Here is a 26,803-nt window from a genome sequence, read left to right as displayed (position 1 = left end):
CCCCTGAAATCTCTTTCCTCTCTCCTCTCTCCTCCCCTTCCTAAAATCTGATCATCCTATCAGATTTCTGATTAGCTTATCAGATTCCCCCCTCTAACTCTTCCTCTCTCTCTCTCTCTCTCTCTCTCTCTCCTCTTCCCCTTCCTATATCTGATTTGTGGATTTACTCTCTTTCATATAGATTGGAACCACGTCATCCTTACAAACAAACAAAACACAGGCAGATGTGAAGCAAAAGTAATCAAAGTTGGAAGTTAAGACCCAAGTTAGAATTTCATCTCACCATCAAGAGCCATGCATATTATTGTGTAGGAGGATCACCATCCATGTTAAAGCTCTCCAGCAACAATGTTCATCCACTAAGGTTAGTTAATATGTGTCCAAACTCTTGTCTCTGAATTGGCATAAATGGTAATGAGAGTAAAGTATCCACCCCTCTGATTTGATGACCCACCTTTACATGTCGATGATCTACCCCTCGTACTAGTGGTTCTGTCACGAGATTGTCTTTGTGCCCTCAATGATGATGATATTTGTGATGGGCCTACATCATCAAACCTATTCTCATAATTTCCCTGATGTTGGCCCCTGCAACATCTATTGTTGTGTCCCGTCTGTCCACATCTAGAACATGTCATAGGCCTGCTCCTCCGTGTTACACTGTGCCCACTTATCAATTCATCGGGCCCCTTCCTCCTTAATTTCTTTGGCCTTCTTGGTTGTGGCCTAATGGAGGGTGGGGTGATAGGCATTGGTTGATGTACAATGGGCCATTGAGACTCATCCAAGATTGGGACAATTATGTTGCTATAGGCCTGAATACATCTTTGATTGGTGTAAATGGGATCAATATAATTGTATACACACTCCTTCTGCATCTTTATGCAAGAAATTGCATGTGCACATGGTATCCCTACGAGTGTCCACCGCCGACATGAACAAGTTCTCCTCTCAAGATTTACAACTGCTCTCCTATTGAAATATGTCACCTCAATTGTAGACATTCCAGCATATACAAGAAAACAGTTCCAGGCATGTTCTTCAAGCCACTGTATCTTCTTCTAACATTGGGGCAAACGGGTTCATTGTCATTTGTAAGTTGTTGATGTCTTCTTTTGACTAAGGACATCAATTGCCTTCCGATAGTATCCACTAATGTAATAATAGGCTTGTCATGAGCATCTAATATCCATTTGTAGAATGGCTCCGAGATGTTATTACAAATGTCATCATTGAGGGCTCTTAGTCCAAAGGTTGACATAGACCACATTGTTGGGGGCACCCTTCTCAACCAGTCATGAGCATCTTTGTTCAATTCTTTCATTTTATCCATGTACCTGTCAAACTCGACAGATGTGTATGCACTAGCAGCCCCCCATAAACAATCTCTCTGATCATTCCCCTTGAAAAGAAGCTTAAAATTGGCATACATATGCCTTACACAAAAGCGGTGCTTTGTACTCGACAACAACCTCTCAAAAGTTTCAACAAGTCCCTACAACATAACCTAAGTAAGAATGTTAATATGAATGTATATATGCACATATAAAATGTAAAATACATAAATGCACTAGTATATTATCTTCTACCTTTTAGAAATATAGGTCCAACCATGATCATCTGGTCCTCCAATTGCGTCAAACAACAAAGTAAAAAACCAAGTCCACGACTCCCTACACTCAAACTCAACTATAGCAAATGCAATTGGGAATATGCAGTTATTCCCATCCAAAGCAACAATCGGGAGGATATGGCTAAAGTTAGGTGGCTTCATGTGGGAGCCATCAAGCCCTATGAATGGGCGACAACCCTCCAAAAAGCCAACTTTCATTGCATTGGAACAAATAAACATCTTCTCAAATTGTCCAAGAACCCCCTCCTTGAAAACAATCTTCACAATGCTACCTAGATTTGAATTCAGCAAGACATGACAGTAATCGACCAACTTTTTGAACTGTTCACTATGTATCCTCTCAATCTAGAAAATTGGCTTTCTCTTAGTTATGTAAGCCAATTGCTTACTAATATCAACTCTAAAATCTCTTAGAGTCTCATTGCGTAAAGCAAGGGCTTTCCAACCAGGATCATCCATAAATTTGTTGTTGTATTTATTGGTTAGCCATGTTGATGACATTTTGTCATTCCTCAATGCCCGAGCATACTCACACTTAAGACTGAAAGTTATAATTTGGAAAGATTCCCGGTCTTGCATCCAAGATGCATGAATCTTCTAACTACACTTCCGCTTGCAAGATGTTGTGACCTTATCTTTATTATTCTTCACATAATAATATTGTATGCCATGTATGATTGCAAAGTTAACCGGTGCTTCCTTAAATATACTTGGATGGATTGGTAAATCTCATCCCCACCAATAAGTTGGGTGAATCCATCTGCCTCTCAGGTATAAATGACTCATATTGTGCACCTCTCTCGTCATCCGATGCATGTGGACTAAGCAACTCTTCTAGCTGATGATAATCATTCAACAATTCCGGCCCAAGAACATCATCCTCTAGTGGTGTGGAATGGTCATCATGATCATTGTTGTATTCTTAATCACCACCGATATCAGCTCCATCCAATGGGATGTTGATGTCATCATACTCATCTGCCCTAGGACTTGAGGAGCAGGCCTCATTATCCTCCAGATGGATGAAAGCAGTATACATATGCAATACAATAAAAGATATAATACACTATAAATTCCAATATTACCTATAAAACCATAGGTTTGGACCATTGTCTCAAGCACACTTCAGCCCAATGTTTCTAAACCATATGGTTGAACCATGGTTTGCACCATAAGTTTGAACCATGGTTTGGACCATGATTTGAACCACAGGTTAGGGCTTGTGTGTCTCACTTATCAAGGATTGGGCAGATAAGAACAAGTAAACAAAGTGGGGAACCACTTTACATATACAGTAATTACATTTAGGGCCCATTCGGTAAGTCATTTTTAGAAGATCTTCTCGTAGCTCTAACAGTCAATAGACACATTGAACATTTGCCATAAGATCTGGGCAGCTCGAAGACCATTTGGCAGACACACGTCTTTCTGTGTGTCATTTTGGGTCATTTTGTGCGAGGTTAAAATGTGAAAGACACGAGAAGCTTCATTTGGAGCTTCCTAAAATCATCCCAAAATGGGCTTCGCGCGTCTTTTCAGAACCGTGTCTTTTGGCGGCTAGATCTTCCGCGTGCCAAATGGGAATAGACCAATTTTTTGTCTTCCCAACTTGTAAATAGCCGAAAGACCATACAAAAAGACACACAAAATGGTGCCTTACTTTCTATCTATGAAGACAAATGCATGTCTGGCAGACAAGGTGGGGAACCACAATTAACAATGACCGGTTAAAGAAAGGGAAACATTCCCCGTGCACAACATTCTCGTATGTATCAAAACCAGGTGTCCACAACTAATGCAAGGAGAAGTCAATGTTTAAATCAAAACATATCTAACCATGAAAAACACTAAAAAAGTCAAAACCCTAAAAAATCTTGGATTAAAATCTCAGTAGCCCACTTGTAGAGAAATCAAGGAGAAGTCGATGTTAAAAACACATAAAAAATGATAAAAAAATAGCAAATAAACATACCCTGGTTGTTTCTTTGGCTCCGGCAACAATTCGTCTTCTTTGACAATGACTGAGTAAACAGTGGGTGCAAGAATGTTCCAGCGATGGGCAATAGGAGTCATCCTCCGAAAACGCTCGGGGACGTAATAGTTTTCTGACGTTGAAATCAACTTTCCCGACGATACAGTTGCCTGACACCACTAGCGTGAGGGAGCTGATTCTCTATAAATGAAAAAAAGGCACTGCTTCTCGGATTTTTGGCAGCGCGATAGTTTTCTGATGTCGAAATCAACTTTCTCGGTGGCACAGTCGGTTAACACCACCAGCGTTAATTTTCTGTAAATGCAAGCATGAACAGTGGTTCGTACTTGCATTGACCAATGGATTATTTTAATAATTTGGGATTAATAGGTCGAAATAACATTAGGGGTATTTTAGACATTTTATCCTCTAACTGATGGCTAACAACAGGTACCAAATTGTCCCAAATTGAAAATTTGGGTATTAAATTGTCACGACTTAAAGCATTGGTACTAAATTAACAACAGGTACCGTTTTTTGATATATTGGATTTGGTTCCGTATGTTTGAGCTTAACCTTTTACTTCTTCAGCTAATTATGAAGGATAAGGTTTTTATGTACCCATCCTAGTTTCTTTCTTTTTTTGAAAATATTAATAAAACTTAACGTTGGCCACCCCACTACCGGGGATTCTTTTGGGTTAAGAAAATGTTGTTTAATTGATTAACTTTTCTGAATGGCCCAAAGCGGAAAAGTAATTTTAGGGTGCCAAGAGGGCTCTTCATGTTTCTAATGAATAAATCCTACTCACTTAGATGAAGAACATTTCCCCATGAATAATAATTTATAAATATGAAAGATATTTACAATGTACAGTTATAATGTCCTGTGAGTAAGAGATCCAAGCTTATTCCTAATCGGTTTCTATTCTTGGGGCAAGTCTCAGCCCTGAAATACTTGCTACATGTACAAAAAAAGACCCTCTGCGTGTGCCAATTTTCTAGCAGAAAAAAATTACAACTTTGAATTGCTACCATTAATTGGGAAATCACCAAACAGGGCGTGGCTGATGGATGTAGATTGCAAAAAATGAACACAGATCAACCCATTGGCTCCTCCTATGCAGTGGATTGTATGTATGCATGGGCCATATCATCTCTTTACATGGCAGAGATATCGTAGGTTGTGTAGGAAAAATGATCCCAATAAGATTTTTTTTTTTTAATTTTCACACTATATTATTTTAATTTCAATTTGAACTGCAAGAATCAGGTCCTGATGTTCTCACAACAAAAAGCTGTCTAATACGTTCTAACATCATCTGTGTTCGCGTGTCACGTAAATGGTGGGCCCAATCTCACGGTGAGATATACGTCCACAGATCATGTTAGAACGTATTATACATCTTGAAGATAATTACCAGTCCCTGTAGTTGTTGGTACGGGTAAACATACATCATTTTGTTTGGGATTTATACATTTGATAAGTTGGGTTGAGTTAGCGAACTTAACCATATTTGCTCTAATTTGATGGATAAAAATCAATTATTTTATATTATCTAAAAGTTCTTTCGAGGCTATAGAGAATTGGTTGACTGAAATTACAATGAATTCCCAACCACTACTCCATTAAAAAGTTTAGATTTTTGGGCAACTACCCTGTGATCTATTCTGTTGAGTCAGATGCTCTTGACAGAGTGCAACTCACATCAATCTCGCACAGTATCTCCTGCGCTTGTATTTAATATGCACGGGGAGATATTCCCAACACAGGGTGAGATGTGGCTGAGATTAGTGTCAGGTGCACTCTTGAGGAACAGATCCTAATTCTATTCTGTTACGTTCTAGCAAAATTAAATATGACCTTACCAAAAACATCTTAAACAAATTCAAGTGGTATCAATTGAAGATTTGAAGCTAAGCAACGGGCTATTCTCTTTGTATCCCACCCCCCACCCCACCTAAAAAAATAATAATAAATAAATTATAAATAACAAATTAGGTTAACAAAATCAAGGAGGTACATCCTAGAGGTGCCATTTCTGATTCCACGAATCCACTACACAAAAACTTTCTGATTCAAGAGCTGAAATTCAACTGCTGGTTGTTGGAGTGATGGTGCCTGTACCAGCTCAATATATAATAACTCAATAATTAATAAGTTCAACTTGCCTTATAAATTATATTATTAGCTCTTCCTGTTGTTATAAATTTCCAATTATCACATGAAAAGTCCACAGCATATTTCTTTCTCTCTCTCTGGTACCGTCATGAGTAGTGGCGATTTTTCAGTAAGTTTGAAGAGCAAAGAGGTGGTGGCAGCGGTGTTGCCCATGCAGGAACACTGGCTGCCCCTCTCGAACCTGGACTTACTGCTGCCACCCGTTGATGTGGGAGTTTTCTTCTGTTATCAGAGATCATCAGCAACTAAAGTAAACAACCTCACCTTTAGATCGATGGTTAGCATTCTCAAGAGAGCACTGGCTGAAGCCCTCGTGTCGTACTATGCGTTTGCGGGTGAGGTTGTCACCAACTCCGTCGGCGAGCCGGAGCTCCTCTGCAACAATCGAGGGGTGGATTTCATGGAAGCTTATGCGGACATCCACCTTCAAGATGTCCAGTTCTATGATCCAGACTCTAGTATTGCAAAGCTTGTTCCCCATAAGAAGCAAGGTGTGCTTTGTGTTCAGGTGCTTCTTCTTTTTCCTTTTGTTTTTGTTTTTCTTATTTTTGGGTACAGACTGATCTCTGTCTCAGCAGCAGCCTCAACATCGTGCAGTATTGCAGTTTGGGTTCGTGCGCACAACTTTTTTACCATATTCTAACTAAGATATACTGTTTTTGTTTACATAAAACTCAAATATTCTTTAAGTTCAAGACCGTTCCCACCCCATTCCCAAAGCCCGTCCTTGTCCCAAAATTGACATCCCTAAATTCTCTGGGTGTGAGACAAATTAAACCCTATAACGTTCCATGGCACCAAAAATATTAAAAAGACTTCCTAGCTAGAGGGAAGTAGGGAATTTTTCCTTACGCATACAACCCCATCTATGGTGTGGGGTTGTGAAATTTTTCGAATTGCTCACATCGGTACAACCATCCCAGTGGGTCACCGCTACCGCTGTATGAGGGAAACTCCAAACAATTGTATTTGGGTATGACCGCTGCAGCTGGGGTGGCGTCCTGTCGTTCATCGGAGCCTTCGACCCGATCTGGGTGGCGGCTGTGGTTGGTGGCCGCCTCTTCATGACTTCTTTCTCTGGTGGCGAAGTATAACTCTAGTAGGCGTCGAAGCTCCCTGACATCCTCCTTGACCTCTCTTACTTCTGCGTGGTTTTCCACGAGTCGGTGTTCCAGTTCATGGACCTTGGATGATAGCTGCTCCATGTCGCCCATGACATTAGGCTTTGATACCAAAATGTTATGGGCCCGCATTAGGATCTCATCACGGGGCGGTCCATGGGGAAAACTCCTAGCTTTCCCTTGCCCTTCCCTTTGCGTGCTGACCCTATTGTGGCGAACTAGGGGGTGATTTGTCCAAGAGATCACCCTAACACTCCTAAGTTCTTTTCTTGATCGAAAATTCAATGCCTTTTCTTCAATTCGTGGCTCCTTAAATAGTAGATTACAGAAGAGAATTCCTAATTAAACTCAAACTCCTAATTACCTACTCTTAATAGTAACACAACTCTTACTTAAGATAGGATAAGATAAGATAAGATAAGATAAGGAGGATAAGGATAAGGATAAGATTTGGTGTAGCTGGCGGCGAATTGGCGAGCAGAGCTGATGTGGCAAAATAAGTGTAGGCCCACCCTGATGAGCTGTCATGTGGGTCCTGCCTTACCACTGCTGCCAGGCGGCGCACATCTCATAGTGCTATTGTCGGGCGGTGTGTGCCACTATCGCGCGGTGCGTGTGACCTTACCAAAAAAATTCTAGTGGCATTAATTGAAGGTTTGACGCTAAACAAAATAATAATAAATAAATAATAAATTAGGTTAACAAAATCAAGGAAGTACATGATAGAGGTGCAATTTCTGATTTCACATCACAGATAAGATGGCCTTCAACTCCATTTTTAGTCAGATTTGACAAAATGTATGAAGGCTTTGCTTTGACAAATTAAAATATACAAAGATACATACATATACTCATTAACAAATTAAAATATACAAACTCATTAACAAATACTAGTGAGGTCTTATATGAAGGCTTTGCTTTGATAATATATAATCAGAGTAGGTGGTAAGTGGATTTCCGGCCCATTGCCATTTTGACTTTGCCATATATGTGGACATTGGCGGCCCATTGCCCTTTTGACTTGGTCATATATGTGGACATTGGTACCTCCCATGTTGTACGGGAAATTAGAATATAATATTATGACTTACCAATAATTCTTTGGTCTTCTCCTTCCCTATTTGTTTCTTTCTAGGAATTCAAATCTGTTGAAGATATGGAACATCGGTACAACCATTCCAGTGTGTCACCGCTACCGCTGTATGAGGGAAACTCCAGACGACTGTATTTGGGTATGACCGCTGCAGCTGGGGTGGCGTCCTGTCATTCATCGGAGCCTTCGGCCCGATCTGGGTGGCGGCTGTGGTTGGTGGCCGCCTCTTCATGACTTCTTTCTCTGGTGGCGAAGTATAACTCTAGTAGGCATCGAAGCTCCCTGACATCCTCCTTGACCTCTCTTACTTCTGCGTGGTTTTCCACGAGTCGGTGTTCCAATTCGTGGACCTTGGATGATAGCTGCTCCATGTCGCCCATGACATTAGGCTTTGATACCAAAATGTTATGGACCCATGCTAGGATCTCATCACGGGACGGTCCATGGGGAAAACTCCTAGCTTTCCCTTGCCCTTCCCTTTGCATGCTGACCCTATTGTGGCGAACTAGGGGGTGATTTGTCCAAGAGATCACCCTAACTCTCCTAAGCTATTTTCTTGATCAAGAATTCAATGCCTTTTCTTCAATTCGTGGCTCCTTAAATAGTAGATTACAGAGGGGAATTCCTAATTAAACTCAAACTCCTAATTACCTACTCTTAATAGTAACACAACTCTTATTTAAGATAGGATAAGATAAGATAAGATAAGGAGGATAAGGATAAGATTTGGTGTAGCTGGCGGCGAATTAGCAAGCAGAGCTGATGTGGCAAAATAAGTGTGGGCCCACCCTGATGAGCTGTCATGTGGGTCCCGCCTTACCACTGCCGCCAGGCGGCGCGCATCTCATAGTGTTGTTGCCGGGCGGTGCGTGTGACCTTACCAAAAAAATTCTAGTGGCATCAATTGAAGGTTTGACGCTAAACAAAATAATAATAAATTAGGTTAACAAAATCAAGGAAGTACATGCTAGAGGTGCAATTTCTGATTCCACATCACAGATAAGATGGCCTTCAACTCCATTTTTAGTCAGATTTGACAAAATGTATGAGGTAAGTCAAGCATTTGAAAGAGAAACGTTATTATATAAAGATACATACATATACTCATTAACAAATTAAAATATACAAACTCATTAACAAATACTAGTGAGGTCTTATATGAAGGCTTTGCTTTGACATTATATAATCAGAGTAGGTGGTAAGTGGATTTTCGGCCCATTGCCCTTTTGACTTGGTCATATATGTGGACATTGGTACCTCCTATGCTGTTCGGGAAATTAGAATATAATATTATGACTTACCAATAATTCTTTGGTTTTCTCCTTCCCTATTTGTTTCGTTCTAGGAATTCAAATCTGCTGAAGATATGGAACATCGGTTGTATTGTGTTCATCGATATTGAATTAGTCATATATATGCTGTTCAGGAAATTAAAACATAATATAATGACTTATTAATAATTCTTTCGTCTTCTCCTTCCCTATTTGTTTGTTACAGTAATTCAAATCTGCTGAATATATGGAACATCGCTTGGGTTGTGGTTATCGATATTGATATTTCATATGACTGAATGATGTTGGCTGGTGATTAATAGATCGACTCTCATTCTATATTCCAGAGCTGAATATTCAACTGCTGATTGTTGGAGTACCAGCTCAAGACCCGTTCCCACCCATTCCCAAAGCCCGTCATTGTCTCGAAATTGTTTTTTAAGTAAAAACCTGCCCGATATCGTGTAAGGTAAAAATTGGCATCCCCAAATTCGTGGGTGTGAGACAAATTAAACCCTATAAAGTTCTCTCTTATTTGATCTATCAAATTAATTAATCCACATATGGCTGACCATGAATATATTGAGTTGGCCGAACAGTTAGGATCTACTGACCATGCTTGCTGAGGTGTGCATGTGGGGCGCACCCTGTGGGGTGTTGACATGTACTCTATGTCCAATCTCACTGTCCATATAAACTCAAAACCAAAGATATTGGAAATGGGTTTCACTATTATATCAGAAAGATATGATATTAGAAAAACTTGCATCCAATCCAATCAAGAGTATCATAGAAGAGTTGAACAATCAGCTGGTGTTTATCACAATTCACAGGACCGCACGTTAATTAAACAGTTTATGTAAGGGCCAATTTTTTGTTTTAAAAAAATAATGCACTTTAAACCATTTGTAATAGGCATGGCAACGGGGTGGGGCGGCTCCCCATCCCCATCCCCGTTTTTGTCCCCGTCCCCACTAACAGGGATAAAAGTTATCCCCATCCCCGTTTTCATGGGGATCCTCATTCCCCATGAGTTTTTATAATGTTAACAATTTTGTTTTTATTTTTTTATTTTATTTAAAAAATTATAATTTACAATCCTATTAGAAAAGATTCAAACATATTCGACCATACTTTTAAAAATATTAATATATAGATATATGTATACATATATACATGTATAACGTTTGCATACATATATACATAAATATTAGTGGAGATCCCACCGAGTGGGGATCGGGGTTCCTGTGAGGCGGGGAGTGCTCTCCCTGCCCCTGCCCCATCCCCACTAACGGGGATGAAAATTTTCCCATCCCATTGTCCCTACGTGGGAAAATTATCCCCATCTCCGGCCCAATCAAGGCGGATCCTGAGGGAAATCGGAAAAATGGGGAAAATTGCATGCCATGCATCCCTAATTTGTAAGGGTTAGTTTTCCTGAAATTAATCACAACAAAGAAAGCTGTTCATGTCACAAAATTACTCCTAAATCAGATTGTAAGGGTTAATTTTTATAATCCCTAATTTCTTTCTATCAAACTATAAATATGGAATTCTCAAGTCACATGCCTTTTTTTGGAAAGTTTCTACCTGAACAGCTTAATTAAAAGAGAACTTCTACGGGCCATTTTAGTTGGGAATGACAACGGTATCCGACAAATTGAAGGAAAATGTTTGTTGTGTGTCCCCTACGTACTATACTCAATGGCTAATAATTTATATAATATAATATAAAATATTTAATTATTTTAGTTAAGATATATAATATTTAAATTATATAAATAATTTATATGTTTTATATAAATAAAACATTTATATTATATATTAATTATCTAAAATAATTAATCATCAAATTTGAATTTAGATATTTGTTGATTCGATTCGAATTCGATCCATTTATACCCCTAATTTTAAGTCAATGGGTCTTTCTAAGAAGTTGAAGAAGAGTGGCCTGAGCAAATTAGAAAGGAAGTGGCAAAAGCAGCTCCATTTCCTTAAATGAATTCGATTATTTGTTTTATATCTTGCCGCATTAATTTACAAATTAATATATACAAATTATCAATATTTGTTCCTTTGGTCAGAGCTTCAACCCCATTTGTTCCCAATTTGAAAGTACATATATCTGTCATCCCATTTGATAGTAACCACTGTGCTTTTCTATTCTTGCAATCCACGTAAGCCTGGTTCATACCAAACTTTTATTTGATAAGTTTTGCTGAATAGTTAGTAACCTTGTTTCCACCAATTCCACTTAACAAAGTATAACTCATAAAACACTGAGTACCCTAGGAGTAGAAAAGGTTTGAAAGATAGAAACTTGCTTAGAATTGAATTTGGTTACGAAAATAATATTTGTATTAATTTGTGATATGCTGAAAATTAAGGTTAATTTGTATGAACAGGCAACGGAGCTCAAATGTGGAGGTGTTCTGGTGGCATGCACATTTGATCACCGAGTAGCAGATGCCTATTCCGCCAACATGTTTTTTGTGTCATGGGCGGAGATTGCTCAAGCAAAACCGATATCCATCACTCATCTTTCCGTCGGTCCCTACTAAATCCTAGAAAACCTGCAGGATGTTATGATCCATCCCTTGATGAAATGTACATACCCATATCAATGTTGCCTCCTCCTCCTACAGTTGCTGAACTTGGAGTTCATGATGATCATCTCATAAGTCGCATCTACTATGTCACAGCTCAGGATACTGACTGGCTTCAGTCGCAGGCTAACTCTAATGGCCCTAAAAAGAGAAGCAAAATAGAGTCGTTTAGTGCATTCTTGTGGAAGATGGTTGCCAAAAGCTCCAATGGCGATGCCAAGAGATGCAAAATGGGTATAGTGGTTTATGGGCGGAGGAGATTAAGCATGGATGGTGAAGGCAAAACAACATGCTCAATGGATACCTACTTCGGCAATGTCCTTTCCATTCCTTTCGGTGATAAGAGTGTTAGTGAGCTTAAGACAAGGCCACTGAATTGGGTGGCAGGCGCGGTGCATAACTACTTGAAAGATGCAGTCACTAAGGAGCATTTCCTGGGTTTGATTGATTGGGTGGAAGATCATCGGCCAGAGCCAGCATTAGCCAAGATATATTGTAGCAGAAGTAATATTGATGGACCGACGTTTGTGGTGTCCTCTGGGCAGCGGTTCCCTGTAGGGATGGTGGATTTCGGGTGGGGCAGACCCATATTTGGGTCCCACCATTTTCCATGGCAAGGTGAGGCTGGGTACGTTATGTCCATGCCCAGTTCAAGAGGGAATGGTGACTGGGTTGTCTATATGCACATGCCGAAAGGGCAGCTGGAGTTCTTGGAGGCTGAGGCTGCTGATGTCTTTAGGCCATTGACGCGTGGTTATCTCAAGTTGTCCATGAAGGATTAGGAGTAGTTGTTTTAATACTTATGTGTGTTTGTTGCAATGATCTAGTTATGAATCATATGACTTTGTTGAAGATGGGAAGTTATATATATATATATATATATATATATATATATATTCATAGTCCTTGATCGAATAAAATTAAAGGAAAATGTTTGCTGTGTGTCCCCTACGTACTATACTCAATGGCTAATAAATTGAAGGTATATATATACGTGTATAGTTATTGTGTTCTTTGTTGAAAAGTAATTAAAAAGAGAATGTATTTTTATTATTCTTACAAGCTAAATTATATATATCTTTTTGTTGGGTTCAATTAGAGTTTAAATCATGGTTTTTCAAATCGGACTGGACCGGACGGTTGGACCGAAAATCCAGGAACTGGTTAGGTGAGTAATGGGTTCTGCATCCAATCTTTACTTTAGTTGGATCAAGTCAGGTTAGGGTTGGAGTTACTTCCAATTGAGTTCAGGAGTAAAACTTCACAAATTAGGGACCAGTATCTAATATGCACGATTTTGTATTTCAAAACAAAAACAAGCGACTGTTCTCCACTATTGTTTTTGCCATTGTAGCGTGTTTTTGTTTTAAAAACTAAATTCACGCATCTTGGAAAAACACATTCAGAATTTCTAATGAGTAATTATTTGATCTCTTTCATTTTTTTAAAATCTCAAGTGGATATATTCCTCTTTCAATTAGACCATGCATGATTGGTCATATTTATTTTAATCATGCATATCATACATACATATGTACATACACACATACATATAAATATATATATATATATATATATAGCTTTCGAGATCAGCCTATTGCCCTTTGACATATCCACTTGGGGGATGATCAATACATATACACATACATATATGGTACCTGCTACCTATGTCGATAGTTTCTGAAAATCCAGATTCTATTCTAATTCAAATGGATATTAGCAAGTAAACCCATGCAGTGCATGGTATTGAATATAATATTATGACTTACCAATAATTCTTTCTTGTTCTCCTTCCCTATTTGTTTCGTTCTAGGAATTCAAATGTGCTGAAGATATGGAGCATCGGTTGTATTGTCTTCATCGATATTGAATTAATCATATATATGCTGTTCAGGAAATTAAAACATAAGACAAAGACTTATTAATAATTCTTTCGACTTCTCCTTCTAATTCAAACCTGCTGAATATATGGAACATCGCTTGTGTGGTGGTTATCAATATTAACATTTGATATGACTGAACGATGTTGGCTGGTGACTAATAGATCTTCTCTCATTCTATAGTCCAGAGCTGAATATTCAACTGCCGGTTGTTGGAGTGATGGTGCATGTACCAGCTCAATAAGTTCAACTTGCCTTATAAATTATATTATTAGCTCTTCCTGTTGTTATAAATTTCCAATTATCACATGAAAAGTCCACAGCATATTTCTTTCTCTCTCTCTGGTACCGTCATGAGTAGTAGCGATTTTTCAGTAAGTTTGAAGAGCAAAGAGGTGGTGGCAGCGGTGTTGCCCATGCAGGAACACTGGCTGCCCCTCTCGAACCTGGACTTACTGCTGCCACCCGTTGATGTGGGAGTTTTCTTCTGTTATCAGAGATCATCAGCAACTAAAGTAAACAACCTCACCTTTAGATCGATGGTTAGCATTCTCAAGAGAGCACTGGCTGAAGCCCTCGTGTCGTACTATGCGTTTGCGGGTGAGGTTGTCACCAACTCCGTCGGCGAGCCGGAGCTCCTCTGCAACAATCGAGGGGTGGATTTCATGGAAGCTTATGCGGACATCCACCTTCAAGATGTCCAGTTCTATGATCCAGACTCTAGTATTGCAAAGCTTGTTCCCCATAAGAAGCAAGGTGTGCTTTGTGTTCAGGTGCTTCTTCTTTTTCCTTTTGTTTTTGTTTTTCTTATTTTTGGGTACAGACTGATCTCTGTCTCAGCAGCAGCCTCAACATCGTGCAGTATTGCAGTTTGGGTTCGTGCGCACAACTTTTTTACCATATTCTAACTAAGATATACTGTTTTTGTTTACATAAAACTCAAATATTCTTTAAGTTCAAGACCGTTCCCACCCCATTCCCAAAGCCCGTCCTTGTCCCAAAATTGACATCCCTAAATTCTCTGGGTGTGAGACAAATTAAACCCTATAACGTTCCATGGCACCAAAAATATTAAAAAGACTTCCTAGCTAGAGGGAAGTAGGGAATTTTTCCTTACGCATACAACCCCATCTATGGTGTGGGGTTGTGAAATTTTTCGACCACTTTCCTTCAACTTAGTTTCTCTCTTATTTGATCTATCAAATTAATCCACATATGGCAGACCATGACTATATTGAGCTGGCCTCCTGTTCAACAATTAGGATCTACTGACCATGCTTGCTGAGGTGTGCATGTGGGGCGCACCCTGTGGGGTGTTGACATGTACTCTATGTCCAATCTCACTGTCCATATAAACTCAAAACCAAAGATATTGGAAATGGGTTTGACTATTATATCAGAAAGATATGATATTAGAAAAACTTGCATCCAATCCAATCAAGAGTATCATAAAAGAGTTGAACAATCAACCAGTATTTATCACAATTCAAAGGAGTGCACGTTAATTAAACAGTTTATGTAAGGGCCAATTTTTTGCTTTAAGAAAATAATGCACTTTAAACCATTTGTAATAGGAATGGAAACAGGGTGGGGCGGGGATAGGGAACCTTTCCCCATCTCCATCCCCGTTCCCGCTAACAGGGACAAAGTTATCCCCATCCCCGTTTCCATGGGGATCCCCATTCCCTGTGAGTTTTTATAATGTTAACAATTTTGTTTTTGTTTTTTTTTTATTTTATTTTAAAAAAATAAAAATTTACAATCCTATTAAAAAAGATTCAAACATATTCAACCATATTTTTAAAAATATTAATATATAGATGTATGTATACATATATACATATATAACATATGCATACATATATGCATAAATATTAAATATTAGTGGAGATCCCACCGAGTGGGGATCGGGGTCCCTGTGAGGCGGGGAGTGCTCTTTCTGTCCCTGCCCCATCCCCACTAACAGGGATGAAAATTTCCCCATCCCTGTGTCCCTACGTGGGAAAATTATCCCCATCCCCAGTCCAATCAGGGCGGATCCCGATAGAAATCGAGAAAATAGGGAAAATTGCATGCCATGCATCCCTAATTTGTAAGGGCTAGTTTTCTTGAAATTAATCACAACAAAGAAAGCTGTTCATGTCACAAAATTACTCCTAAATCATATTGCTGAAGTCCTATAATCGTGTGAATCTTTTGTTTTATCTAATCCTCTCTTTGGTCTCTGCGTGAGACAAGGTTATTATTTTTTGAAGTAAAAAAAAAGGTTATTATTTCCTTTCGGTACGTCATCATTAATTGTAAAGAGGAGGGTGTTCTTTCTATCAAACTATAAATATAGAATTCTCAAGTCACATGCCTTTTTTTTTTTTTTTTTTTTTTTTTCTACCAGAACAACTTAATTAAAAGAGAACTTCTACGGGCCATTTTAGTTGGGAGTGACAACGGTATCCCACAATTACATTTCAAATTCCAGATTTGACATGATTGAATTGAATTTGGCTATGATCTGATTTGATTTGATAAATATCTCAATTCAACCGATTATATAATTTATATAATATAATATAAAATATTTAATTATTTTAGTTAAGATATATAATATTTAAATTATATAAATAAAACATTTATATTATATATTAATTATCTAAAATATATAATCATCAAATCTGAATTTGGATATTTGTTGATTCGATTCGAATTCGATCCATTTATACCCCTAATTTTAAGTCAATGGGTCTTTCTAAGAAGTTGAAGAAGAGTGGCCTGAGCAAATTAAAAAGGAAGTGGCAAAAGCAGCTCCATTTCCTTAAATGAATTCGATTATTTGTTTTATATCTTGCAGCATTAATTTGCAAATTAATATATACAAATTATCAATATTTGTTCCTTTGGTCAGAGCTTCAACCCCATTTGTTCCCAATTTGAAAGTACATATATCTGTCATCCCATTTGATAGTAACCACTATGCTTCTATTCTTGCAATCCATATAAGCCTGGTTCATACCAAACTTGTATTTGATGAGTTTTGCTCAATAGTTAGTAACCTTGTTTCCACCAATTCCACTTAACAAAGTATAAGTCATAAAACACTGAGTACCCTAGGAGTAGAAAAGGTTTGAAAGATAGAAACTTGCTTAGAATTGAATTTGGTTACGAAATTAATATTTGTATTACTTTGTGATATGCTGATAATTAAGCTCGTTAATTTGTATGAACAGGCAACGGAGCTCAAATGCGGAGGTCTTGTGGTGGCATGCACATTTGATCACCGAGTAGCAGATGCCTATTCCGCCAACATGTTTTTTGTGTCATGGGCGGAGATTGCTCAAGCAAAACCGATATCCATCACTCCATCTTTCCGTCGGTCCCTACTAAATCCTAGAAAACCTGCAGGATGTTATGATCCATCCCTTGATGAAATGTACATACCCATATCAATGTTGCCTCCCCCTCCTACAGTTGCTGAACTTGGAGTTCATGATGATCATCTCATAAGTCGCATCTACTATGTCACAGCTCAGGATATTGACTGGCTTCAGTCGCAGGCTAACTCTAATGGCCCTAAAAAGAGAAGCAAAATAGAGTCGTTTAGTGCATTCTTGTGGAAGATGGTTGCCAAAAGCTCCAATGACGATGCCAAGAGATGCAAAATGGGTATTGTGGTTGATGGGCGGAGGAGATTAAGCATGGATGGTGAAGGCAAAACAACATGCTCAATGGATACCTACTTCGGCAATGTCCTTTCCATTCCTTTCGGTGATAAGAGTGTTAGTGAGCTTAAGACAAGGCCACTGAATTGGGTGGCAGGCGTGGTGCATAACTACTTGAAAGATGCAGTCACTAAGGAGCATTTCCTGGGTTTGATTGATTGGGTGGAAGATCATCGGCCAGAGCCAGCATTAGCCAAGATATATTGTAGCAGACGTAATATGGATGGACCGACGTTTGTGGTGTCCTCTGGGCAGCGGTTCCCTGTAGGGATGGTGGATTTCGGGTGGGGCAGCCCCATATTTGGGTCCTACCATTTTCCATGGCAAGGTGAGGCTGGGTACGTTATGCCCATGCCCAGTTCAAGAGGGAATCGTGATTGGGTTGTCTATATGCACATGCCGAAAGGGCAGCTGGAGTTCTTGGAGGCTGAGGCTGCTGATGTCTTTAGGCCATTGACGTGTGGTTATCTCAAGTTGTCCATGAAGGATCGGGAGTAGTTGTTTTAATGCTTATGTGTGTTTGTTGCAATGATCTTGTTATGAATCTTATGACTTTGTTGAAGATGGGAAGTTATATTTATAATATCGATCATTGTTCTTCGATCGAATAAAATTGAAGGAAAATGTTTGTTGTGTGTCCCCTACGTACCATAGTCAATCGCTGATAATTTGAAGGTATATATATATGTATAGGTTTGTTTTCTTTATTGAAAAGTAACCAAAAAGTGAATGTATTTTTATTATTCTTACAAGTAAAATTATATATATTTGGCTGGGTTCAATTAGAGTTCAAATCATGGTTTTCAAAATCAGACTGGACCGGATGGTCGGACCGAATATCCAGGAACCGGTCAGGTGATCTGTTTCAATTTTCCCTAAAGGTAGATTTTCTTCAAAAATCATTGATTTTGGTTAACAAACCGCTGATATTGACGGTTAATTGTTCAAGTGGTTTTGACCATTTTTTATTTTTTTTGTTAAAACGGACTGACTGTTTGACCTGATAACTGGACCCCTGATGGGATCGGTGGGATCTGATCCCTCCATTACGACCAGCCAGTGACCATACAAGGAGATCAATTTGAATGAGAATGATTCAACACACCAAGTTTCGTAGTTGGGTTCAACATATTGGGTTGATAAATTAAACCCGAGTTCTCCTGATGAACTGAAGTGGCTCGATCGCCTATCTGACTTGGTACATATCTCCCCACACCTACAGGACATGGATTCCTGGACAACACGACGTACATCTCCTCGGAAAAAATGTATGATACACAACCCAAGACACCTGATGCTTATTTTTGCAAAACCTAGTTAATGGACCAAGTAGACATCTTTTCTGAAACCATTGTTAAAAAAAAATCGTCTAAAATTTTATAGATCATACTTTAAAAAAGTCATTACCCAATCTAGTTCACATAAGCAAATGGGTTGTTTAGATGTGGTTTCCATCGTACGTAGTGCATTGCTGAAGATCTTTGACTTATGTTATTGCTGTGGAGTCGGTCAATGGTGAGAAGAACAAGATGGTGACGATCAACAAGGAAAAGAAGAAGAAATTAATACTGGGCAAACGTAAATGATGTAGCAAATGGGTTATAAATCTGGGTACCACTAACGACGGGCAGAGGTGAATCAAAGAACTCGGGGGTGATTATTGGTATTTGGTTGCGAGCTGAAAATAAACTTAGATTGTAAGAGGACCAGAGAATAGATATTATGCGTACCGTCTACCCCTGGGGGCTGAGACTTTTATATATTGGGGTCCTCATAGGTTTCGCAGAGTAGTTCTAGGATTCTTACTGTGATATGATCCGTTTCCGTGTTAATTGTGGATAATGCTACCAACAGGTAAGGTTGGCCATTTCCGCCTGAATCGGGGAGTGGGGAGATATTACTAGCCGTTACAAGGTACGATCCCGTAAGGCGCCGGGTATGGTGGTGAGATCCTTGGAGTTGCCTTGCAATGGTCGGTCAGCATTGCCTGAGCTGGTGCCCTTTAAATCTGACCCGATATGAATGCCAAAGTGCCTTGGGCCGAGGTGGTCTTGATGTGACCTTGCACCAAGGTAGACTCGTCCCGAGGTGGATTTCTCCCGAGGTGGTCTGGTTGTCAGTTGTCCGAGCTCATCCATTGCGGACTTGGCACGTCGAGCTGAGTTGTTATCCTGATAGTTAAGTCATGTCCACGTGTCCCTCTATTATTAGATCGGGCCAAATCACCCTACATCAATTGCCCCCCACTCCTCGAACCAGGCGTCCTGACCTGTGGGGAGTTCACAATGTGACAAGTGGATTTGATTCGAAATTCAGGCCATTTTGTCAGATAGATCATCGGTCGGACCAGTTCGGCTGCTCGGCTCAACCAATGATAACCTAGGTCACGTGTGGTTTACACGCAGATGTCGCGCGATCTATAAATTCTACGGACGCCAAAAGGCGCACTAAACCAATTTCGACCTCGGGGGTCATGCAACTGATTTTCCTAGGAACCGTCAGATCACTTTAATCTTGACCGTTGATTCTTCGGTACAGTGGCTATAAATAGGGGGCACCCGAGACTCATTTTCTTCGCCATAAGCTTACTAGCCTTCGATCTGAGGCCGCTCTTAGCCTCTTTAGCTCGGGTTTTCCAATTTGCCATTTCTTTTCTGTTCAATCATTCTCCTTGGTGAGTCTTCCCTAACTCTTCTTTTCAATTTAGTACGGTTCGTTTTCATGTCTAGCTTTAGCTTTGATAGCCTTTTAGATGAGGCTGAGGGAGGTGCCTCGGCCCAGGTCGATAGCCGTAACGAGGCTACTTCGGGTTCAGAGGTAGTACATGGCCCTCCTGAGGTGCAGTCACCTCGGGAGGTGCGAGAGGCCTCAAATAATCCGGTATCCACTTCGTATTGAGGTTGAGTGCTAGACAACTTTGGCCCCTCGACAATGATTGTGGATAGGCTCCAGGCCTTAGTGTACTAGTATAACCTTCCAAACGATCTTACCTATAGCCTCCCCATAGGCAACGTCCCTTGGGAGCACGATCACAACGAGATCATGATTTTTGAAGAGCTACTCATGGCTGGTTTTCATTTTCCTTTGCACCCTTTAATAGTAGAAGTCTTGAAATTTTTCAACATTACCATAGACCAGCTACACCCGAACTCCATCCGTAATGTAGTAGGGACCATTTCGCTTTTTCACGATTATAACCTGCCCCTCGACCTCGATACCTTTTCTTCAATCTTGTCCATCAAGAAGAACACTGCTTGTGTCCTTCACGGGCATAGGCGGACCTACTATCTGTCACCTAGTCCGGGCTACAAGCTTTTGCATGAACTACCCAATAGGATCCCTGCCTGGAAGCGGAGTTACTTCGTGGTCCGCAGTCCTGAGGGGTGGCCTTTTCCAACCCATAACAGGGCAGCCAATCAGGATTTCGGTGTTAGACTGGACCTGAAGACAAGGGAGACACTCCAGTCTTGGACGGAGGTCGGCCTCAACTTCACAGACTACATTGTCAAAGACAAGCTCATGCAGGCTGGCTTGAGTCCTGGTAGGTCATCTTGGTTTAGTGTTGGCACTTCATTTTTTATAATGTTGCTAACGCCATGCTTTCGTTGCAGCTCCCATGAGACTCGATGCAGACAAACTTTTTGGGCGGATGAAGGGAAAGAAGAAGCGAGCTTCCAAAAGAGCTCACACTGAGTCACCGCAGCCCGCCATGCCTGAGTCCGAACAGCCCTTTGCTACGCCTCTAGTAATTGATTTGATCAAGGAGGAATCAGGAAAGACCCCACCATGCGCGCCTAAGGCGTCTTCAGAGCCCACTCCTACAACAGTTGGTTCTTCAGGCAGTAAGGAAGCGGTTTGGAGTATTCTAACTCTGAAATATAGCCTCCTCAAGAGTAAAGGTGTGGTGTACGCCGAGGAGGTTACGAGCTAGGCTGAATTATCGGTCGTTTAGCTTGGAGCTCGGACGACTATCCATTGCATGGTGGTAAGTCTTGTTTTACTTCTTCAGTTTTGTGTTTGTAGCTCTGTTGTACTAAATGTTCTTTTTGACAGGTAAACTCCATCGTGCACACCCTGACGTACCAGTCTGAGCTGCATTTGAAGTGGGCTCTAGCAGCTGAGTGCTCGTCTCGCGAAGCTCATACTGAGCTAAATCTAGCTCGTAACAAGATCAATCAACTGGGGAATGATCCACGAGCTCAAAAAGAGCTCATTTCGGTGTTGATGTTAGAGAAGGCGATGCTGAAGCACGAAGTGGAGAATCTCAAGGCCCTCATCAAGGAGTGAACTAAGATACTCTATAAGGCGATGAAGGAAGCCAAGGTCAAAGCCGTTGAAGAGTACAAGAGCTTGGAGGAGTTCGGAGGAGAGCTTATTGAGGCCAGGACGGAGGGCTACCACAAAGGCTTCAAGCTTAGTAGGTGGCTAACCAGGCGCGAGTTTCCGTAGCTTGATCTGAGTGCCATTACCACCTCGCGAATTACAAAAGAGATGGCCCTTGAAGCCATCGAAGACCCGGACTCTAAAGCAGAGAGTGACGACAAGCTGCTCAACATCGAAGAGGCCGGCACTGATGACAACGCTGGTTCTTCCGCTGAGGCTTCGGGCAAGGGTGAAGGGCACCCAAACGAGTAGGTCTTCCGAGTTATGTACTCCGAGCCTGCGAGCTCAATATCTTTTTTTCTTTTGTTCTCCCCCATATTGTAATTAGCTCCTTATCATTGAAATACACTTTTTGCTAAATGCTGTTTAATTAACTTTTCTAACTGAACACAAGTAACAGATGTATGGGTTATCCCAAACTGTCAAGCTACTGAGCTAGAAAACAAGGGTAACCGAAGTAAAATTTTTCCAAGTGGTTGTCACCCGAACTGTCTACTACGACTAATGGTAGGGGCAACTCCACGTAATGTATGCTGAAGTGGGTGACATTGCGGGGTATATGCCCGGCATGTCTGTGCACGGGCTACTCATTTAAGTATTGGTTGTCCCTACTAGGTCCAACCAGTTGCTATATGCTGAAGTGGATTTGACATCGTAGGGTTTATACCTGAGTTCTCTATGCCTTAGGCGTTAGCAGTAATTTGCCTATGCCAAAGAGGCGACTAGGGCTTATCTGCCCATGCCAAAGAGGCGACTAGGACTTATTCGCCCATGCCAAAGAGGCGACTGGGACTTATAGGATGTTGGGGTCTTCTATCAACTCGGCATTTTAGTTCTTGGACTTCTGGGAGCGACTCGCAGTCCGCTCTCCAATTTGATGATCATAGGTAGTATTGCCTTAAATTGTTGATGTTCCAAGCTTGAGGTACATGTTTCCCTTCTAAGGTTTCGAGCTTGTACGTACCCTCCCCGAGTACTTGCTTTACTCGATAGGAGCTTTCCCAGTTTGGTCCAAGCTTACCGACACCAGGCTCAGGCACCATAACTTTCCAAAGGACCAGGTCTTTGACGCGAAAGTATCGCTTCTTGACCCGAGCATTATAGTACCGAGCCACTCTTTGCTGGTAGGTTAAGGTCTGAATATACGCGAGGTCCCGCACTTCTTCCACCAGGTTGAGGTTCGTACGAAGCTCGTCATCATTCGCCTCTTTGTCATATGCTTCCAGACATAGTGTAGGTACCTCGATCTTGGATTGGATTATCGCTTATGTGCCATAGGTGAGGTTGAAGGGGGTTTTATTTATAGTGGTCTTGACGATGGTCCGGTAAGCCCATAGTACACTGGGTAGCTCGTCTACCCAAAGTCCCTTAGCTCGTGCTAAACGGGCTTTTAGCCCACAAATTATGGCTTTGTTCGTGACTTCCGCCTGCCCATTTGCTTGAGGGTGTGCCACTGATGTGAATTTCTGTTGTACCCCCATCTAGAAACACCAGTTCTGAAATTTGATATCTTCAAACTGCTTACCATTGTTAGAAATAAGCACTCGAGGTAGGCCGAAGCGGCATACTATATTCTTCCAAAAGAAGTTTAGTAAGCTTTGTGTTGTGATTGTTGTTAGGGGCTCTGCCTCCACCCACTTCTTTAAGTAATCCACTGCTACCACTAGGAATTTCCTCTGTCCTGTCGTTGGCAGGAATGGTCCAAGAATGTCGATTCCCCACTTTGCGAAGGGCCATGGGCTAGTGAGGTACTTCAGGTCGGCAGCAGGTTGGTAACGGATGTTGGCGTGCCTCTAGCACTTATCGCACTTCTTGACAAGTTCGAGTCCATCTGCCTTCATCGTAGGCCAATAATATCCTTGTCATAGTGCTTTCTAGGCGAGAGCCCTACCTCCCAAGTGTCCACCATACAGGCCTTCATGAGTGTCGTGGAGAATGAGCTTAGCCTCTGAGAGTCGCAAGTAGCGCAAGTAGGGGAGTGTATAGGATCTTCGGTACACCAACCGTCTATCATGACGTACTTGGCTGCCTATCGCTCTACCCTCCTGGCCGTGTTGTGATCTACAAGGAGGGTCCCGTGAAGTAGGTAGCTCGCGAGTGGGTCAATCTAGCTTGGTTCTACTTGTGCAATAGGAGCAACCTCTTTTGCCCTCCCCCACCCCCCACCCCCGACTGGGCCGAGGTAGGTTCTCTATATACATGATTCTCACGGTATTGTTGCTCGTGCTGGATAACGGGGATAAGGCATCGGTCTCAGCGTTCTTGGACCTTGGAATCTGCTTGATGAAGTATGACTAAAAGCTGCGTAGAACTTCCTTGACCTTGGCTAGATAAGTAGCCATGGTGGGGTCGCGAGCTTCGTAATCGCCGATGACCTGGTTGACCACAAGCTGGGAGTCATTGCAAATGACAATGTGCTTCACTTGTACCTCGTTCGCTAGAGTGAGGCCGACTATCAATGCTTTGTACTCCACTTCGTTATTAGATGCCATGAACTCGAACTGAAGTGCATACTCCAGCTTCACCCCGCTTGGCCCATATAGAATAATGCCAGCTCTGCTTCCTTGTTGATTGGATGAGTCGTCTATATGGACGATCCAAGGCTCCTTGTCCCAGGTTGGCTTTGCTCTAACCGAGACCGATGCCACACTGGTTAAAGCTTCCTTTCTGTGCTCGAGCTTAATCAATTCGGGAACTGCAGTGTCAAAGGTGCATTCTCCAACGAAGTCGGCCGAGGCTTGGGCCTTAATCATCATCCAAGGCTCATACCGGATGTCATACTCACTGAGTTCGATGGCCCACTTTGTCAGTCTACCAGATACATTGGGCTTGAGTAAGATTTGCCTCAGAGGTTTGTTGGTGAGGACGATGATTGTGTGGGCTTTGAAGTACAGACGAAGCTTCCGAGCTCCCATGACTAGTGTGTATGCCAGTTTCTCAATCTCCGAATACCTGCTTTCAACGTCCTGCAAAACTTTACTGACAGACTAGATATGTTGTTGGACCTGATCTACTTTTTATCAGTACCGAGCTAACTACCTCATCACTCGCGGAGAGGTACAACTTTAAAACATCTCCGTCCTCAGGTCAAGTCAGAACCGGGATGCAAGCTAAGCATTTCTTCAGCTCATCGAAGGTGAGCTGGCATTCTTCAGTCCACTCAAAGTCCTTACTTTTCTTGATCGCCTTGAAAAAAGGTAGGCAGCGATCTGCCGATTTAGACATGAAGCGGCTCAGAGCAGCTATACAACCATTTAGCTTCTGAACCTCCTTCAATTTATGGGGTGGCCTCATATCTAAGATGGCCTTTATTATTTTGGGGTTGGCTTCGATGCCACGTCGGTTAACTATGTAACATAAGAACTTACCTGAGGTGACACGGAAGACACACTTGTTGGGGTTTAGCTTCATATTGTACTTGTGCAGAATTTTAAAAACACATTGTAAGTCATTTATTAGATAGTTTGAAAATCGAGCATTAACGACCATATCGTCTACATAGCATTCAACTTTACTGTCAATCAACGGCTCAAACAGTCTGATTTGAAGTCTTTGGAAGGTAGCCCTAGCATTTTTTAGCCCAAAGGGCATGACATTGTAATAGTATAGTCCTAGTTCGGTTGTGAATGTCATTTTTTCCTCGTCATCTGGGTCCACTCGGATTTGATTGTATCCTGAGTAAGCGTCCAAGAAGCTTAGCAACTCATGCCCTGAGGTCGTATCCACTAGACGGTCGATCTTAGGGAGTGGGAAACAATCTTTGGGCAAGCTCAGTTCAGGTCGGTATAATCGATGCACATGCGCCATTTACTGTTGGCCTTTTTCACCAGTACTGGGTTGACCACCCAGCTCGGGTAATGGACCTCCCTGATGAAATCGGCTACCAGGAGTTTCCTGACCTCCTCGTTGACTATCCTCCAGCGCTTCGGGGTGAGGTTGCATTTCTTCTGTTTAACGGGATTGACTGCAGGATCAGTATTTAATTTGTGCATTATTATCTTTGCATCTATACTGGGCATTTCTGCCACAGACTATGTGAATACATCTAAATTATTAATTAAAAAACTTATCAGCTGTGAACGAAGAGGTTCCACGACTGATGCACCGATCTAGAGAGTTCTATCTGGATCTTCTGTCGAAACAGGGACGTGGACCGTCTCTTTCGTCAGTGTAGCCCGCTCCTCAGTGTACTCTGTCGGCCGCTTTAGCTTGACGTACCCCACTAGCTTGGCTTTCCCTCTAAGGGTGGCGACATAGAATTTGTGACACTCGAACTGGTCGCCTCGCGCTACCCTTACTCCGAAGTACGTGAGGAACTTCATAGCCAAATAGTAGGTGGACACTACCGCACGAAGTGTGTGGGTGATGGGCGACCTACAATGGCATTATATGGGGAGGGAGTCGCAACCACCAAGAAGGTGTGCTCGAACCTCGCGATATTGGGCCACGTGTTGACCTCCACAGGTACTAAAATCTGCCCTAGGGGCCTGACTTCTTCTCCGTTGAAGCCTACCAGAGGAGTACTTGTGGGCTTGATGTTGCTTTCTTGGATCTGAAACTTGTCGAAGGCGTCCTTGAATAAGATGTCAGCCAAGCTTCCTGAATCCACTAGGACGTGTTTAACTTAAAAATCGTTGATCCTCATCTTTATGACTAGTGCGTCATCATGGGGGTATTGAATCCCATGCGTGTCGTCTTCTATGAAGAATATGGGGTCCTTGAGCCTTGAGTGCTTTGGAGGATTCTGTTCTTCTCGTTCTAGTTCACGAACCGAGGTCTTCCCCGCTGCTGAGGTGCAGCCCGCAACAATAGACCTGCCAGTAATCATGTTGATTACTCCGCAGATCGGTCTTTCTTCGGGTAGTTGTCTCTATTCATTTTGTCAGTTGCTGGACTCTAGAGCATCTCTCCTCTGCTCCCCCTATCGATCTATCTGGTTTTTATTATCTT

General features: G+C 41.4%; 2 protein-coding genes and 1 pseudogene across 2 annotated transcripts; 2 read left to right on the top strand and 1 right to left on the bottom strand.

The window, feature by feature from the left end:
* Nucleotides 1–985: 985 nt before the first annotated feature.
* LOC148845161 (uncharacterized) lies at nucleotides 986–3,706 on the bottom strand. The gene is made up of 4 exons (XM_088955852.1): nucleotides 3,606–3,706; nucleotides 2,023–2,174; nucleotides 1,691–1,905; nucleotides 986–1,495 (listed from the first exon to the last, which is right to left on the bottom strand). The coding sequence occupies exons 1-4, from the start codon at nucleotides 3,704–3,706 to the stop codon at nucleotides 986–988; spliced, it is 978 nt and encodes a 325-aa protein (XP_088811978.1).
* Nucleotides 3,707–5,874: 2,168 nt separating this feature from the next.
* Nucleotides 5,875–12,659, top strand: LOC148845160 (coniferyl alcohol acyltransferase pseudogene; annotated as a pseudogene).
* A 1,467-nt stretch (nucleotides 12,660–14,126) lies between these two features.
* Nucleotides 14,127–18,089, top strand: LOC148845159 (coniferyl alcohol acyltransferase-like). Its single transcript, XM_088952737.1, has 2 exons — nucleotides 14,127–14,530; nucleotides 16,979–18,089. The coding sequence occupies exons 1-2, from the start codon at nucleotides 14,174–14,176 to the stop codon at nucleotides 17,966–17,968; spliced, it is 1,347 nt and encodes a 448-aa protein (XP_088808863.1). The 5' UTR covers nucleotides 14,127–14,173; the 3' UTR covers nucleotides 17,969–18,089.
* The last annotated feature ends 8,714 nt before the right edge of the window (nucleotides 18,090–26,803 follow it).

Source organism: Nelumbo lutea, chromosome 7 (assembly GCF_056320005.1).
Source record: "Nelumbo lutea isolate HS-2025 chromosome 7, American lotus-T2T, whole genome shotgun sequence".
NCBI lineage: Eukaryota > Viridiplantae > Streptophyta > Magnoliopsida > Proteales > Nelumbonaceae > Nelumbo > Nelumbo lutea.
Note: the sequence above shows the minus strand (reverse complement) of the source record. Positions and strands in the feature narration are given on the sequence as shown.

What these genes read in the sequence shown, in the direction of transcription:
- LOC148845159 (XM_088952737.1), top strand. Translation starts at nt 14,174, where the DNA reads ATGCAGGAACACTGGCTGCCCCTCTCGAACCTGGACTTACTGCTGCCA. An exon ending in AAGGTGTGCTTTGTGTTCAG is followed by an intron (nt 14,531 to 16,978) that starts GTGCTTCTTCTT and finishes TTGTATGAACAG; the next exon opens with GCAACGGAGCTCAAATGCGG.
- LOC148845161 (XM_088955852.1), bottom strand. Translation starts at nt 3,706, where the DNA reads ATGACTCCTATTGCCCATCGCTGGAACATTCTTGCACCCACTGTTTAC. An exon ending in AGATTTTAGAGTTGATATTA is followed by an intron (nt 1,906 to 2,022) that starts GTAAGCAATTGG and finishes ATTCAAATCTAG; the next exon opens with GTAGCATTGTGAAGATTGTT. An exon ending in TCCCAATTGCATTTGCTATA is followed by an intron (nt 1,496 to 1,690) that starts GTTGAGTTTGAG and finishes GTTATGTTGTAG; the next exon opens with GGACTTGTTGAAACTTTTGA.